We start from the raw sequence: 18262 nt of genomic DNA, 5'->3' as shown, positions 1-18262 counted from the left end.
TGAGCGTCAGACCATGCTGTGTCCTGTGTTCATGGGTCTTTTCTCCACTTGGTGACATTAGAAAACTGGTCGGGAGATAGTGCTCGAGGCAATGGCCCCCAAATAAAGCCTAGAAGACACTTGTGGAAATGCACAAGACTGTTGTATGAGATTTTCAAACATGATTTCTGGTTGCAAAGTCACCGCTGTTTTCAGGAATGCATTTCTCCTGAGGACATTGCTCTCTGCCATGCAGTTTGTCACTAACACTGTCATCTACGAGTGCCATCTGGAACAAGTTCCAAGTTGGCAATGAATGGGCCCTCACATGCCTCTGCCCACGAAGAAATCCTGCGGCTCATCTGTAAAGTCCATGGTAAGAATGACAGATCTTAATTCGGAGAAAATAGAAAGAATCCAAAAGAAATAAAATTCCCATCTCAGACAAAGAAAGAAGACTTTACCGAGTGTGCTGCCCGGATCAGGTCCCAAGAATCCAGTGAGGGAAATCGCCATTTCAGGCGGCAGAAGAATCCTAGGAAACATAGAGTCACTGTCAGCCGTGGGAGCTGCTGAAGGACCTCTGGCAGCCTTGGGTGCTGAGGACACAGGGCTGGGGTGTGTGGAGGAGGTGGGTGAGAGCACGGGCAGAGCTGCTGCTGGGCCACCCTCCTTGGTGGTGAAGGCAGGCAAAGGACACCATCAGGAGAGCCCTGGGAGACACAGCCTCGGGTCCCTGGCTAAGCCACCCTCATCACTGTGAAGTAGGCAGTGTTCACACAGGCAGCACACAAATGCACAACATCACTCCACGACAGGGTCTGCTCACAGAAAGAGGCCTGGAAAATGTCCTCTGTTTTAAAAAAAGTTACTATGTTTAACATTCCTGAATCTACATATGCTCCTTCTGCAACTTATCATCTCTATTATTGGATTTTTTTTTTTTTTTTTTTTTTTTTTTTTGAGACAGAGTCTCACTCTGTTGCCCAGGCTGGAGTGCAGTGGTGTGATCTCGGCTCACTGCAACCTCCGCCTCCTGGGATCAAGCGATTCTCCTGCTTCAGTCACCCGATATTATTGGATTTTAAAGCATTATTGTGGTGAAAAATACATAATATGTATTATTTTAATTATTAAGTGCACACTTCAGAGCATTAGTTCCGAATGCTGTATAGAAAACTAAAAACAGGCCAGATGCAGTGGCTCGCACTGTAATCCCAGCACTTTGGGAGGCCAAGGCGGGTGGACCACTTGAGGTCAGGAGTTTGAGACAAGCCTGACCAACACTGTGAAACCCCGCCCCCACTAAAAATACAAAAATTAGGCGGGTGTGGTGGCGGGTGCCTGCAATCGCAGCTTCTAGGGAGGCTGAGATGGGAGAATCACTTGAATCCGGGAGGTGGAGGTTGCTGTGAGTCAAGATCGTGCCATTGCACTCCAGCCTTGGAGACATAGCAAGACTTTGTCTTAAAAAAACAAACAAACAAACAAAACTAAAAACAATCTTAATTCTGTATTCTTACCTTCCACCTTAGAAAGCTAGAGAAAAAACTATAGTGTAATGTAAACCAGACATAAAAACAGAACAAAAAATTATTTACAGAAATCATTATAATAGAAATGATAAAAGAAACAAAACCAAGGGCTGCTTCATAGGAAAGATAAATAGAATTGATAAACCTCCAGCCAGGCTAACCACCAAGAAAAGCTAGGAGACACAATTTACAAATAATATAAATAAAAGGAAGAATCATTCCTGCTGATCCCATTAATATCAAGCAGATAATAAAAGAATACTTAGAATAAGTCTATGCTCACAAATTTGACAGCTTAGATAAAAATAACAAATTCCTTCGAAGGCAGAAACTATATCATAAGTACCCAAAGGAGACTCAGATAATCTGAGTAGGCTTATATCTATTACAGAAATTAAATCAATAAGAACTTTTTTAAAAATGCATTTTTAAAAATGATTTTACTGAATTCTACCTAATTCTTACAAGGGAAAACATAGTCTTATTATATAGACAACTGATTAAAATTCTAAACATTTACCCAGTTACATTTTAAAATTATGCCCATTGCAAAATCTGCACGAGAATGAGGGCAGCTGTATTCATAATCGCCTGAACTGGAAGCAGCTGAGATGCTCTTCAGGTGGTGAGTGCACCAACCCAAATTGTTACAGGAACCCAATGGAATATGATTCACTGATAAAAATTAGTAAGCCGTTAAGCTACAAAAAGATAGGAAAAATCTTGCACGTATATTGCTAAGTGAAATCAGTTAGTCCTAAGTGACTGCATACTTTATGACTCCAACTCTATAGAATTTGGGGAAAGAACATCTGCAGAGGCAGTAAAATAAATGATCTATGGTAGTCAGGGGTCCTAAGAAAAGAAGAAAGGGACTAAGAGGTGCAGCACCGGTCATGTTTTGAGTGCGAAACTTTTCTGTCTGGGTGATGAATGACATTATGAGTTTGTCAAAATCCGTAGGCTGAACAACACCGGGTGAGCCTTACTGCAAACTCTAGACGTTCATTAAGAAGAAGATATCACTATTGCTTCAGCCACTATAACAAATGCACCATATTCATGTAAGATGTGATCATAAAAAAGATACTGAGGGGGGAGGGTATATGGGAACTTTCTGTACTATTTCAATTTTTATGTGAATTTACAAGTTTCACATGATCTGCATTTGTTTGAAAATGCGCAACATTATCTCAGGAAGAGTTCCATTTTAGCCAATGTCTAACAGTCAGCTAAATATCTAAACCTTGCATTGAGATGTTCTTTACGATTAAAAGTGAACCAAACTTGAAGTGGAAATACAGTCAGACTAGTGATTGACTAGTGCTACACTAGTCAATTTGCACACAGGAAATAAAGAAGACACAGTGTAGCAATGTCAGAGTGGTCTGAAGTGTGGGACACTGAAGAATCTGGAATCCTTATGCTTGCAAGGGTGAGTGAATTTCCACAGTACCTCTACGTCGCCGCTCTGCAGGAGGCAAATTATGATCAGGGCACACATCCTCTCTGACTCTCTGTGTGGATTCCACTTCATCCCAGCAATTATCTGGGAAATGTAAGAAAATAAAGACAGCTGTTGACATCTTGCTGCAGAAGACCATAGAGAAATGAGGAATCGTTTATTCACAGTTCAATCCATTTCCTGTGTTCCCCGAGAACACTGTGCTGCCAGCGAGCTGCACTTTTCTTTTCCAAATGGGAAATGGGTTAAATCAGGGGTCCCCAACCCCTGGGCCATCGATAGTGTGTGGCCTGTTCAGAACTGGGCTGCACAGCAGGGCGTGAGCAGCCGGCTGGGAGCAAAGCTTCATCTGTATTTACAGCCGCTCCCCACCACTCCCAGCACCGCCTGAGTTCCACCTCCTGTCAGATTAGCCACGGCTTTAGATTCTCATAGAAGCGCAAACCCTACTGTGAGCTGCACAGGCCAGGGATCTAGGCTGCATGTGCTTTATGAGAATCTAATGCCTGATGATGGGTCACTGTCTCCCAACACCCCCAGACGGGACTGTCTGGTTGCAGGAAAATAAGCTCAGGGCTCCCACTGATTCTACATTATGGTGAGTTGCAGAATTACTTCATTAATTATTACCACATAATAATAAAGTGCACAATAAATGTGCAAGAATCATCCTGAACGCATCCTCCCACCTCACCCTCGTCCTTTGAAAAATTATGTTCCATGAAACTGGTCCCTGGTGTCAAAAAGGCTGCGGACCACTGGGTTCAATGTTTGATCCATTGTCCACTGTCACCATCTGCAGAGATAAGCCTCCTGAATCTGAGTTGGGCGTTAGGAAGAATTTGCACTGTGGATTGCACTTACAACGGTGCAGACCGACTATGTAGGCAAATCCCTGTACAGAGATGAGACAAGGTGGAAGGGTGGCAGATGGGAGTGACCAAGAGCACGGGGAACTGGTGCACAAAGGTCTGGGCTCAAGTCCTTATTTGGAAGCTACATGAACTGAGAAGTTCTATAGACCCTTCTGTGCCTCAGTTCCCTCTTCTGAGTGTGGAAATGTTCATAATGGCCTATGTTACATTCTAAGGCTAAAAGTAATTAAACAGGGTAAATTCTGAAGAAAACAGGTGTTTCCTGAGTGCCATAAAGTGTTCAATCATTACATGTCTGAAGAAATAAGCCAGGCCCTTGGCAGTGGTTAATATAGAGAAGGCACTTGGGGGGCTCCAGGGCAGTAGAGGATGAAATTTTCTTTCTCCTTCACATGGGCCTGATGCTTTAGAGCTCAAGATAGTTTCTGTTCTTTCCTGTGATGCCCACATCAGCCTGGAGGGATAAGCAGGGCAGGGGCTGCCGCCCAGAGTTGACAGCTCAGGGAGGTGAAATGAGGGATTTGAAGTGACCTGCCCAGAGTCACAGCACTCAGAAGTGATGGATCTGGGACAAGAATGTAGATGGTTTTCTGGGGACAGAGATCCCTGAATCCCTGAGACCTCTAAATCATGGCCTGAACCCTGACCAGGAGCTCTCTTCACTCCCTTTCTCAATCCTCCTGCCCCAAAGTCTCTTCAGGAAGGTGGATGCCTGGAGGGGGCTAAGTCCAGAGAAGAGCTCAAATCATTCAAACAAAGCAAAACTTCTGTCTCTAGATTTTCATTCTTCACCTAAAATACGGCACTTGCCTGCAAACAAAGCCTCCTGAACAAATTCAAATGTCTGGCCATCGTTCCCCAGCAGCTTCACACTGCCAGCTGCCTGGTGGTGAGCACCCTCATGACCAGTGACCACCCCAAGGGACCAACGGTCTACTTGGTCCCCAAGATGGCTCAGAACTCAGAACATTCTAAGCCAACCGCCACCTGATGGCTGTGCCAAGAATCAACTTCCCTTCAACTGACCAACCCTGCATGAGCAGTTAACTGAAAATGTGGCCATCAGGGCTGGCGCTTAAGTGACTGAATGAATTAAATCTGTGACCCCCACTGTCTCACTGACTACTCGTCTGAGCAACTATCTGAGCAGGCTGAACTAAGGCCTGCCTGGGAATGGGCAGTGCTTAAATGAAGCCTATTGAATAACTTGGAAGTCACACCTCATGAGAAGGGTACTCGATTTAATGAGACACAGCGTGTGTTCAGTCATGAGTGAATACTGTATTACAGAGAAGTGTAAACAAACTGCTAGTAACTTGAGCAGGGGGATACCTGGCTCTAACTAACAGCATGGGAGGCTTTCTGATCACCTGAAACAATTAAGACATAGCAAAAGGCCAAGAGTACAAAATCATTTTACAACTGAGACAAACATTAGTATTTCAGACCTTTAAAATGAGCATTTTAGTATTACAGCAGCAGAATTAGAACCTGGGTGGGGGCGGATGAAAATTTAAAGGAGAGAGTTATCATCAAAGCCAAGTATAAAGATGCGCCTTTTCCAGGGGAAAAGAAACAGAAGGCAATGATGTGGGACCTGTAACTGAGGTGTAAAGAGACACAGAAAAATTCGAACCTCTGAGGTATAAATCTGAGAAGTTTAACAAAAAAAAGATTTCAGAAGAAAAAATTATTACCTCTTATAATTTCATTGAGAACAAATTATCTACCTTAACAAAAGCTTATTTTTAAACCAAAATTTTAGTTTGGTATTACAGTATTTTTAACATTGTAGCTAATTTTAATAAGACCTTATCAATAAATCTATCTACCCCAGTCAGTTTTGACTACAAAGTAAGATTTTCATAAACCTTTTATAACCTCTAATAATTTTTTCTATTTTGTAACTTTGTATATCCACTTGATTGTGTTTATGTTTTTAAAATGTCTTTAATTTAAAACAATCCCTCAAAACCTCTTAACTAGGCTACTGTGTTTCCCACCAGAAGATCTCAGTTTATTTTCTAAAAATCTCTGGATTCCAGCTGTTTCAACGTTTGATTTAAGATTTTCACATCTCAATTTAGAAGACTTTGGCCTGTCATCTGCCTTTCATGGAACATCTCACACTGTAATCGGTATCAAGATCTCCCGATATGACTAAGGAAATGCTGTTGCGTTTCTTCTGGGTCTATTCTATGGAAGTGTGTATAAAATTGGCCTTGGAAACAGTACATTTTTCTAAACAGAGGAAAATATTTAAGGCAGAAAGCTTGATAGCAGAATCAAAAATACAAATTGAGTCATAAAACTCTAAAACCAATTTGTAAATCTGTAGACAAACTGGAGGTGGGGAAAAAATAAATAAATCAGGAAAACATTTTAAGTACAAGTGGCCCATCTGAAGAAACTGCAGTGAGAAGAGGGAAATGAACCCACCTTCACCACAGCAGCAGAGGCAGCCTCCCATTTTGGTGAGTAGTCTAGCGGGCAGTCCCAACACAGCAGCAGTTGAAACACAGCCAGCGGCAGTTGAAACACAGCCAGGGGCAGTTGAGGTGGAAGACAGGATACGCATCATCACATGACCTCAGCGACAGGTCATCAGAGAATGTTCAAATGAACACAGGAACACGTGCCACACTCTGGGGTCCAACTGTCACTATCTAGACCAGTGCACTTTCACAAGGACAAGGGGCCACTCAGAGTTCATGCCTCATTTCAAAATCTGAATCCCACATCCACAGTACTATTCCCTGTGTATGAAATAATTGTTAAATGAGGAAAAAAGACCTGCCTTCCAAATATATTTGATAGTGAAAATTTCAGGGTGAAGAGGGTGAAAACTAACACATTCAGAATAAAATGAGGTTCCTTCCTTGATTTGAAATACTATCCCCATCCCATCTTACTATTCCTGAGTCATCAGCAATTTCCATATTCAACAATTTTAAATTTATTCCAGATGAAAGTTTAAAATCCCTTAGTATAAATTCAATTTTTTTTTTTTTTTTTTTTTTGAGACCAGAGTCTCGCTCTGTCACCCAGGCTAGAGTCCAGTGGTGCGATCTTGGCTCACTGCAACCTCCACCCCTCAGATTCAAGTGATTCTCCCGCCTCAGCCTCCCGAGTAGCTGGAACTATAGGCATGCACCACCACGCCCGGCTAATTTTTGTACGTTTAGTAGAGATGGGGTTTCACCGTGTTGGCCAAGCTGGTCTTGAACTCCTGCCCTCAGGTGATCCACCCACCTCGGCTTCCCAAAATGCTGGGATTACAGGAGGAAGCCACTGGGCCCAGCCTAAATTCAATTTTTAAAAGTCGATCTCTAAGAATATAACTCATAGTAATTGTATAAAATATCTTATCACCTATCTATATTATCTACTGTTTTTCTCTGTATGTAACTAAGTTGCAGACTTACTAATTTCTGAATCTCTTTGAGTTCTTGAGAGATTTCTCTGTGAATGTATACATGAAAGACTGGCTGTTCACTCGGAGATGAAGAAAAAAGAAGCATTGTATGTTCAACATACAATGATGATTTTCTAAAACATAAAGGATGATTTTCTAAATGGGGAGTTCTGATAATCTCAAACTCCAGGATTAAATGTGTTCGGCTCATCAATCAACACCCAGTCACAGCCATTCTTATCTCGTCATGAGAATTAGCACTTGGAAGGCAACTGACAAGGCCCCCAAAAGACACAACAACTGAAAATTAGAGAATAAAAACGAGAGAGTTACCATGTTTAAAACAAAGTGGATACCCATTAAGATATGAAATGGTTCAGCGAAAATTTCCGTCACTGCAGATTCATCACAAGCTTTAAGAACTATCCAATCAAATGGGCATTGATGAGGTATAAAAACTGCATTAATACAGACATTGCCAATTTTTCAAGGATTACCTAATTGAGAAGGTGACAGACAGGATTTGGGAAGGAATAAGTAATATTACCTGTCTAAATGGAGAATTGTAATTGTTAACAACTGAACAGAAAGATGTGTGTTTGTTTGCACATAATATACATATATTTGCATATATACATACATACATATACATGTATATGCATATATATATGTATGCATGAGACAGAGAAAGAGACAGTGGTGAGACTTAAGAAAAAACTGGAAAACAGATTCACATCTCCAATGCAAATTGGGGAAGAAATTGTTTTAAAAAATAGAGAATACATTAAAAAAAATAAAACCATCTCACTGGAGGAACAGCATTCAAAAGCAACTTCTAAAAAAGCAGCTCGTTTATAAGGAACAGTTAAAAAGAGCAAACGGCTTTCCTTCCTGCTGCCACCTGAGTGTTTACAGGGAATGAAAACTAGATGGGTCTTTCACATTGGTAGGCAAAGCCCTTAGAAAGCTTTGTCACGGTGTCAGCGCTATATGATTGTTCAATTAATAAATCTGGAAAAATGTACAAAAATGAAACAGCCATTTCTTTCAGAGGCAGGAGCTGGCAGGCTGCAGAAGAGGGAGAGGAGGAAACCCAGATTTCAGTGTGTCGTCTTCTGTACCTTGTGAATGTGCTACAAGGGTGTTACTCCTGGTGCATTTATTGAGAGTTTATTAAAAATATATATACACCCCAAAATGCTGGTATAAAACAACCATTTTCTTTTGTTGATGCTTCAGGGGGATAGGAATTCACGCAAGACACAGAAAAGATATCTTCTTGCTGCATGTTGATGCCTGGGGCCTGCAGAGAAGGCTCACTGGCTGGGGCTGAATCCACAGCAAGGGGTTGGGATCATCCAGAGGGGACATCACTCCTGGGTCTGCCAGGGTCATCGGGCTTGGCTGGAGGACCTACGGGAGACTCTCTGGTGTCCGGGGCTTCCAAGCAGTGGGGCGGCCTTGGATATTCAGAGCCTTGACTTAGTGCCAAGGGCGCCACAGGTGAGTGACTGGAGTAAACCAGAAAGAGGCTCGTGGCTTTTTCAAACGTAGCTTGGGAAGTCTCTCAGCATCTCCACATCACCTGTCAGTGACAAGTAAGCACTAGTGCCTGGCCTCATGAGAAGAGGCATAGATGCCCACCTCTCAAGAGGAGAATAGCAGAGAAATTGCAAACATGTTTAAAAAGCCACATACAAATTCCTGTTTGAAAATCTCCAGCACAGAGATACCTGTCAAACGTGAGATAAAAGACCTGCCGCTGTATGACCCAGGTCAAGGGTAAGACACGTGTGTGTTTTCCTGCTGCTTCAGCCACTGTGAGTTGACTGACAAGTAAACACACATATTCAGGGAAATTAACCAGAGGGTTATGGAGTAACAGGGTAATGAAAGCCAACGTACACCTGAAATGCTGCTCTACAAAGGAAGCATTTCATTCACTCTGTTAACTCAAAAAAATCACAACATTTATACATTCAGAAAACAAGAGGAGACTTTTTTCTTCACTTCATTTTAGGTTCAGGGGCTTCACGTGCAGGTTTGTTACATGGGTACTTCGTGTCGCTGAGGCCTGGTATAAGACCTAATTAAACCAAGGAGCTTCTGCCACAACCAGACACGTGATTTCTTATGAAAGTTTATAGCCCACAAGGTGGCCATCCTGCAGGCTGGGAAGCGTGCCTCCTGCCAAGGCCAGAGCCTGGCACATGGAAGGAGGGGGAGTTGGGGCAGGAGCTTTACGCTGGACAGGCTGGCTGAATAGAAACCTTCGACAGGTTACAGGAGGAGCTGTGAATATTCATGAGGATGGTCCTGATGCATGCATACCGAACAAACACACATGTAACATAGGACCCATGTTCACTATGGGGTGGAGACGTAATATTTAAATGTATTACAATTAGGCCCTATACCTCAAAAGGTCTTTTCAGGACACAAAGGCACACAAGTGCACAGCTTCTGTAAACCGGCCAGAGCCAGCCCATGGCGGGTGGTCTCTTCCTGGGACAGAGTTACTGAAATCGGTCTCCCGTCCAGTTGGAGCTCTAGTTATGGCTGGTGGAACAGGGCTTGGGGGCCAGTTACTCAGTGTCTGGTGGTGCGCTACGACTGTTAATAGTGCTTATTTAGCTGCTAGAGAAAAAGAAACCCCGTGGCAGTCAGAACAGTTTATTCCTTGTTTAGGGGCGTGTGACTCAACCCCTGCCTGGCATGGCTGCAGGTGCTGTTTACACGTTGGTACCTTACTGCCACAGAATCCGTTCTGTTCGTCTTGTGACCTCTATTGGAACATGTATGCTGGACACTGGCTGTGTCTACACATAAAAGGAAGGGGCAGAATGAGGCATCAGGTCGCCCATCCGCCATGGCCTGATGCCCTGCACTGAGCAAGTGTGGAGAGGTCTGGAGCAGGCTGGAGTGACAGGATGGTCCACAGGAGCCGCACTCTGGGAACAGCTGCCTCAGCTCATGGCTCCACGGCCCAGCTGCACTCATCTACAAGCCAGTGCTTCCATCTGGAAAACCCGACAGCCTGTCCTATTCCTAGTGCCCTGAGTTTAAGCATCTCTCTGCCAAACCATCAAGAAAACCCTGGGCTCTGCAGATGCATGAACAGCCTAGTGCATACACCAGGCACTCAATAAATGCCAAGGACAGCTACCTCCCTGGTGTCCAATGAGGACAACAGTCACCATCATGGCAGTGCAGTCTCAGTTCTAGATTTAAATTCCTTCTTCCCAACATGTGGAGCAGGGGACCCAGTGTGGGGCGCAGGGCCTCTGCAGACACCTCTCCTCCTGGGCCCCCAGAAAAGAGGAGTGGCCTGGAGGAGCAGCGGAAGGAGGAGCAGAGATGGGAGTCAGCCCTGGCCTCGAAGGCGCCACCATCTCTGCCCACACAGGCACAGCCCTCTCTTCCTCGAGGCTCTTCCTCCAACACATGGCCTGAGCCACCCACTGGAGAACACAGACATCCCTCTCCCCATTCTGGGCGGGGAAACGGAGGCCCAGCACTCACATCTCACACTCATGGTGGAACTGTGACTGGGACCCAAGGCTCCTGACACCCCTACAACAACATGCAGCCTCTGCCGTGGGTGGGGAGGGGGTCTGGGCACAGCTGAGGTTTGGGAGAAGGAGGTCTTCTGGGAATGTTCCCAGGGTTCCCGAGGATGGTGGTGACTCAGTGCCCACAGGAGAAATCAGATGACCCCACGCCCTCCTCAAAAGGCACGGGGGACTCAGGCACTGATGAAGATGTCTCTGGATGAAGCTGCTTGATGGTTTTGGCAGAGAAATGCTTAAACTCAGGGCACTAAAAATGGGATAGGCTGTTGGGTTTCCCAAATGTAGACAACAGGCAGAGGGCTCAAAGAGATGCCATTCCAATGAGAGGCAACTGGCCAGCAAGCCCAGGAAAAGGTGCCTGGCAGCACTGTCGCCAGGGAAAGGCAAGCCAGAGCCACAGGGAGATGACATCGTGCACCCACTGGATGGCCAGAGTTATCTGACTCAACCACTGTGGAAAACAGCGTGGCAGCTCCTCAAAAAAAACAAAAGAATTACCCAGCAATTTCACACCTGGGACCTAGGTACGTACCCAAAACAACTGAGAGCAGAGACTCAGATATTTGTAACGAGAATGTCCCTGACAGCACTCTTCATAATCGCCAAAGGGTGGAAGGCACGCACATGTCCGTCCCCAGATGAACGGGTGATGGAACACTATTCTCCCTCTCAGGAATGGGGCCTGATGCATGCCACAGTGTGGAGGAGCCCAGAAGACCTTATGCTGAGTGACAGAAGCCAGACAAAGGTCCAGGTGAAATGTCCAGAAGAGGCGAGCCCACAGAAACAGAACCCAGAGGCCGGGGGAGGGGGGAGCAGGGAGCAACTGTTTAGTACGTATGGGGTTTCCTTTTGGGGCCATGGAAATGTCTTGGAACTACACAGAGGCGATGCCTGTGCAAGGCTGTAACGGTGCTGAATGCCACAAATCCCCCACTTAAAAATGGATAACTTTGGGCCTGGGCGCGGTGGCTCACGCCTGTAATCCCAGCATTTTGGGAGGTTGAGGCAAGTGGATCACGAGCTCAGGAGATCGAGACCATCCTGGCTAACACAATGAAACCCCGTCTCTACTAAAAATGCAAAAAAAAAAAAAAAAAAAGCCGGGCGTGGTAGCGGGTGCCTGTAGTCCCAGCTACTCAGGAGGCTGAGGCAGGGGAACGGTGTGAACCCGGGAGGCGGAGCTTGCAGTGAGCCGAGATTGTGCCACTGCACTCCAGCCTGGGCAACAGAGCAAGACTCCGTCTCAAAAAAAAAAAAAAAGGAACCGTAATTATTTGCCAACCCAATTTCCCCTCCCTGCCCCCCAGCTGCTGGGCCCACCACCAGCCCCTGCTGTGCGACCAGGACAAGGGCAGAAGAGCCGTGTGCAGGAGCGTGTGCAGGCGCACCCCCGAGCACCCCCAGCCCCGTCTCCTCTGCACTCCAAGCCTCCCTTGAGGTGAGAAGGGCTGTGTGACCAGATCCCATGGAACACAGGCAAAGTGACAATGGCCCTTCCCAGGCCTCAAACCTCCTCAAGCCTCAGGCTCCTCGAGGCTCTGTGCTCTCCTGTGCACACGGCCAGGTACATGGGCTGGAGGTGCGGCCACCAGTTCCAGAGCCTGGAGGACATGCCAGGCTGTGCCACAAGCAGGACACCAGGGGACGGCGTTAGCTCCCGAGACTGGGGGTGTTCCTTTCCCCAAATACAGTCCCACCTGCCCTCACAGTTACTGGTGGTCTGGAGGCTGGGCGAGCAAAGATTTGAGCCCTTCCTGGGTCATGACTTTTCAAAGCTCTATGGGGCGTCCTGTGTGTGACCTGCCAGAGGAGTCTCCTGCAGAGACGACCTGGGGGCTGCCCACCGGTGCTGGGTCCCACAGCCAAGGCTGGCCTCTCACCACGGAAGAGCAACGTGCCCACGTCACCAAGCGCCTGTGAGCCCCGTTTCCCCAGGTGAGGAGGACCGGGCCCAGAGCCCCACCTCTGCTCAGTGTCAGGCAGGGAGCTGGGGCTTCCCAGGGTGCAGCAGACACCCTACAGGCCACGGTAGAGGAGCAGGAGCGGGAGAAGACCAGAACGAAACCACTGGCCCACCCAGGACCAGCCCCGTCTGCCAGGTCTGTGCCGGCTTCAGTGACAACTAAAGTGTGAGGAAGAAACCCAGGGAGCCCTCCCCACCCTCGCCCACCCCGGCTCGCGCTGCACCCCCAGCTCCCCACCCTCGCCCACCCCGGCTCGCGCTGCACCCCCAGCTCCCCACCCTCGCCCACCCCGGCTCGCGCTGCACCCCCAGCTCCGCACCCTCGCCCACCCCGGCTCACGCTGCACCCCCAGCTCCTCACCCTCGGGTCCTGGCACCCAGAGTGGACACCTCCCCCAGCATCCCCCAGGTCATGACTTAAATTCTAGGCAACTACATTTTTTCTCTTTCAGGAACACAAGGGTGAGAATTTTCTAGAATCATGGAGACACAGGAGGGACCTGGAAGCGACTGGGATGGCCCCTGTCCTGCCTCCCCTGCCTCCTGCCGGGCCACACCGCCCCCCAGGTGCTTCCCTGGAACTCTGGGCTCTGCAGGACAGAGACATCAGCAGCTCAGGGCACGGAGGAGCCCAGGGCCACGACCGGAAGCACCACTGCCAGCACCCAAATCTAGGAAGTGGCTCTGGTGCCCCAGGACCTGGGCCTGCAGGGCCACAGCCATCTCCCCTGAGCTGGCCCCAGCTCCTCTGGTATCACTGGTGTCAGGGAGGAAAGCCTGCACCAGGTAGTTGCACACCTGTCCAGGTGCACAGAGGACCTGTGGTGGTGACTGGGCTGCTGTAATTTGTGGAGCCATCCATGAGGCAAAAGCCAACAGAGATGTTTGCTCAGAGCTAAATGCCAGTCCTTCCAAGACCCAGGTGAGCCTGAACTGCCGCCCTCGAGGTCCTGCCTGCACCGTCTCCCTGCCCCGGGCTCTCCAGGGCGCAGAAGCCAAGCAGAATGGGGCTTCAGGAATAAGGACACCCCACTGCCTACTCTTGCCCAACCCCTACCTTGCCCCGGGTGTCAGAGGGGACAGCTCAGGTATCCATCCACAAGCCTCATGGCCTTCAGGCTCGGGCAGAGGGGAGAGGAATCCCTGAGGCCCTCACAATCACACAGCTGTGAGGCTGGAGCTCCATGGAGGCCCAGGGATAATCTCAGGAGCCATTCACAGGCCGGGGCCTCACCCTAGAGCTCTGGGAGGGAGACCAAGGCTGGGAGAAAGGGCAGGACCACAGGGGCTGCCAAGTGTCTTTGCGCTTGGGTCAGGAGAGGGCCTATCCTCCAAGGTCCCCTGGGGAAAGCAGAGCCTGTCTCAGGGTGCACAGCATCACCTCCTCAACCCCAAGCCTGGCTGCCTTTCTGATGGAGGAGCCAGGTGGGCTCTGGGAGACCTAGAACCTTCTCACCCTTATCAGCCCCAAAGGGTGCAGTTACTGCATCACAGCCCCCAGGGGACCCCTGACTGCAACCTCTCTGAGTCACACTGACCGGCAGCCTCCCAGGGGCCGAACACCCCCACCCCATGGAGCATGGAAGACAGCCCTGGGAGGCCCAGGAGCAGACATGCAGGGAGAGGTGGCCCCACTGCCGTGGTCCCCAACAGCCACCGCCGGGGTGCACTCCCTGTTTGGCAGCCACTGTCTAGTCCCCGGCGCCTGGCCACACACGTGGGGCACAAATCATGACACAGGGTGTTGACTGCAGCCTCTCCCTACCATGTGACAGCTCCTGAGGTCCCTGTGGCAGTCTCCCCAATGCATCCTAACCTCACTATATTTGCACCCCAAACCCTGGCACCCAGGCCTCACGCGGCACTCCCTGTTCTCAGCGCAGCGGTACCCCTGTCCCTGGACCCTCAGCCCGTCAACCTTCACCCCGTCCTCGGCACAGCAGCACCCCTGTCTCACGAAACCAAGCCCCCTATCCTGCACCCTATTCTCAGCAAAGCAGCACCCCTGCCCCGACACCCATTCCCCGACCCTGACCCCTGAAACCAAGCCCCCGGCCCTGCACCCGCTGTCCTCAGCACAGCAGCACCCCTGCCCTGACTCTCAGCCCCGCCACCCTGAACCCCGTCCTCAGCACAACACCATCCATGCCTTTTGACGCCCGGGCCACCCGCCCTGCCCCACCCCTGTCCTCAGCACAGCAGCACCCCTGTCCTCTGACACCCAGTCCCAAAACCTGCACCCGTTTAAGTGTTGGCCCTGAGCCTCCCATGGCCCTGAAGGCCGCATCTTCAGGTGCTCTGTCCGCAGCAGCACGTAACTCCCAGGCTGCCCGGTGGGTTGAGGCCCACGGCAGCCTCACCAAGGGCTCCATCCCAGAAACGACAGGCTTTTAGATGTTTGAAGACCAGAGTGGCAAAAATGCAGAAGAGCAAAGTAGTCTTGCTTAAGAGACCACTCCACTCCAGCAGCAGAGCTGGAGAAGAAATGAGGGAGGTAGAGCGCAGAAGGGAACTCAGGACTGAGCCATCTGCTGCAGAAACAGCAAGCCCAGGACAGTGGCCACTTCTGGGCTCCCCGGCTCTCTGCTCATGCTTGCTCAGAAAGGGCTGTCCTGTTTACTTCGGGAGGCGGCTTTGGCGGGAGGGGCAGCCACACTGGGACCTCCGGCTGTGGCTAGGTTCTGGGCACCAACCCCGTTGCCAGGCCGGCGCCTGCTCCTGCAGACCTGCCAATGCTCTCCAAGCTGAGGCCGAGTGGCCTGCGACGCTCAGCCCGCTGCCCATCACAAGAAGAAAAGCGCTTCTCAGGGCGCTGTGTGCACGGGGCCACCTTCGTGCTGGCCGGCGCGGGCACCCTCAGCCGGCGAGACTTTTACCTTTGCCGAGCAGCGGCAGCAGCACCAGATCTCTCCTTCGCCCCTGCGCACCGGGGTCGCTGCAGAAAGGGCTGTGGTTCTGGCCGGCGGCTCTCCGGGGCGGGGTGCGGCGCTCAGCCCGGTCGCCCCATGCCTGCCCAGGGCTTGGTAGACCTGAGGGACACTGTGGGCATGGCACCTCTGGGCAGGGACTCCTGGGCAATCTGAGCTGCTGTACGCCCTGCTCTGGTCTCTGCCTGCCAGGCGAGAGCTGTGCGCGAGAGGCGCGGGCAGGGGCAGCACGCAGGCGGCATGTAGGAGAAGAGCGCGAGCTGTTTAAGGGCAGGAGCGGGGCGGGGGCCAGGCAGGGGTAGGAGCGGGGCGTGGGCTGGGCAGGGGCAGGAGCAGGAGCGGGGCGCGGGCCGGGAAGGGGCAGGAGCAGGAGCGGGGCGCGGGCCAGGCAGGGGCAAGGGCAGGAGCGGGGAGCGGGCCAGACAGGGGTAGGAGCGGGGCGTGGGCCAGGCAGGGATAGGAGCGGGTCGCCACAGGAGCAGGGCACAGGTAGGAGCAAAGCCGGCCGGCAGAGGTAGGAGCAGGGCGCGGGCGGGAGCAGGGCGTGGTGCTGGGAAGGCCACCAGTAACCTGGGTCCTCCCACCTTTGCACGCACAACCCCTCCTTTCACCAGGTGCACCTGCCTGCAGTCCCTGTGCTTTGCCCTTTTTGCTGCACAAAGACAGCAGGGAAGCCGTGCAGGATGCAAGATCTGGGACTGCTGGGGTTGCGACCCGAGGACTCAGAACACCACCCTCCCCGCCAACCGCCCGTCCCTACCCCAGCTCCAGGCTCCCCCCACCAGAGCGCATCCCCAGCCATTTCTCCTGAGGCAGAGGCTCGGTGGAGCTCAGCCTCTGTGGGGCTAGAGTCCAGAGGAAGGGAAGATATGCGCAGGGAAGGGGGCAGGAGAGCCTTTGTCAGCATCCAGGGCAGTGCAGAGGGTGGGGGTCCTGGAGGCCTGCCCTGGGAAAAATGTAACCAGGTTTGGAAAAACAAGAATTAGGGAGGCGGGAGGCAGAGGCGTTGGTCAACAGGCACCAGGTGGCTGAGGCCGTCCAGAGGGGTGAGGGGCAGGCCTCTCAATGTCAGGCCCCGAGCTGGTAAGTTTCAACTCCCTACTGTTCTCTGGGAGGTTTCCCGAGAAACCAACTCCAGTGAGACAAATGTAACTTTCTTTAAGACTGGGAGGATCAATTTCTACATTTATTCAAAGAAGCAGTAAACATCTTCTACAGGAGAATTTGGCTACTTTCCACCTCATGGGGGGAGTATGGGGGGGGGGGTCCTTCCCTCCTCCACACAGGAGAGCAGGGGGTATGGGACTAGGAGAGCCAGCATGGAGCCCCAGAGAATCCAATTTTCCCCCAAAGAAACGATGCCCAGCACCATATTCACCTCTAACAAGGGGAAGCCATGGACCTGTGCAGGGGGGTCCTGGGGTGAGGTAGGAGGTGGGTTCTGGGCTTCTGTGGGGAAAGTCCCTGTTCTTTCCACATCCCCCAGCTGCCTCATGAGGTCTGGCCTGCACCCAGCCAGAGAGAGATGGAAGAAGGGAAGCCCATGGGGCCATGGGGTAGGAGGGCCCAGGAAGCTGGGCCTGGGGTGCCCCGGGGCCAGCCCCTCCTCTTTCTCCTGCTTCCTGGCTGAGCTCAGGGCTGAATCAGTGATCCGCACATCACTGCAGATCTGAAAAAGTGAAGTCACCCTGGCAGGCAGGAGGAGGAGTTGCCAAGATGGGCTGGCTCGGACTTGGCCAACTGCTATGTCCAGAGCCGGCCTGCTGAGGGGTAGGTGGTGTGGGCAGCCAGCCCACGAGAGGTAGCCTAAACCACTGGACCCTCTGCTGCCTGCCACCCACCCCCACCAGGCTTTACAGAGCTGGAGTTGGCTCCCTTGGGTGCATACAAGCCCCGTTTCTGTTGCTAGCAGCTACACAGTCTTCACACTCAGGCCTGTGCCCAGGGAAGGGACATTGTAGGTGGGGAGGGGCTGAGGGGGACTTTTGGCAACAAACAAGCTCCTGTGACTGTCCCCTAGGAGACTGAAGAGGGAAGGGGGTGGGCCTGAATAGCACTCCCCCTCCAACCTCCCAGGAACCTCTCTGGCCACATCTTGGCTGCTGCACAGACTGGATGCCTGGCTCAGCTCTGTGACCACCTCAGGGCCCATCTGAGCCTGCACTCCTGCCTGGCATCCCAGGCACTTTTCCCGTCTCCCCATCCCCACCCTTGGAGGGCTTGAGTGGACACCTGACACCAGGAGGAGATTATGGTCTTCTCCTGGGGAAAAGGTCTGGGGAGCCTCACGTGGGTGCACCCCGTACACTTGCATACATGCACACATGCATACACCTGTGTTCACATGTGTGGACACACATGCACACGGATGCACACCTTCCTCCACGTGCACACCCAGGGACCTGATCAGAGGGTCACCCAGTAGAGAACAGAGGTGAAGCCTGAAGCCTGATGGCCTCATTAACTACAGGGAGAGGAGACAGCCCTGCCTGGGTGTGGGCTCAGGATCCAAAACATCAGGCAGCAAA

The 18262-nt window shown here is 50.8% G+C and overlaps 1 protein-coding gene across 1 annotated transcript in view; it reads right to left on the bottom strand.

The window, feature by feature from the left end:
- The window catches only part of LOC129056884 (uncharacterized), a 33956-nt gene extending 27561 nt beyond the window's left edge, over window positions 1–6395 (bottom strand). Inside the window, exons 1-3 of the mRNA XM_054546980.2 lie at window positions 6294–6395; window positions 2971–3063; window positions 444–514 (exon numbers count right to left, since the gene is read on the bottom strand). Of these exons, the coding sequence (XP_054402955.2) occupies window positions 444–514; window positions 2971–3063; window positions 6294–6324 (195 nt within the window). The 5' untranslated portion in view covers window positions 6325–6395. The remainder of the gene's footprint in view (window positions 1–443; window positions 515–2970; window positions 3064–6293) is intronic.
- Window positions 6396–18262: the final 11867 nt, after the last annotated feature.

This window comes from Pongo abelii, chromosome 4 (assembly GCF_028885655.2).
Source record: "Pongo abelii isolate AG06213 chromosome 4, NHGRI_mPonAbe1-v2.0_pri, whole genome shotgun sequence".
NCBI classification, from domain to species: Eukaryota; Metazoa; Chordata; class Mammalia; order Primates; family Hominidae; genus Pongo; species Pongo abelii.
Note: the sequence above shows the minus strand (reverse complement) of the source record. Positions and strands in the feature narration are given on the sequence as shown.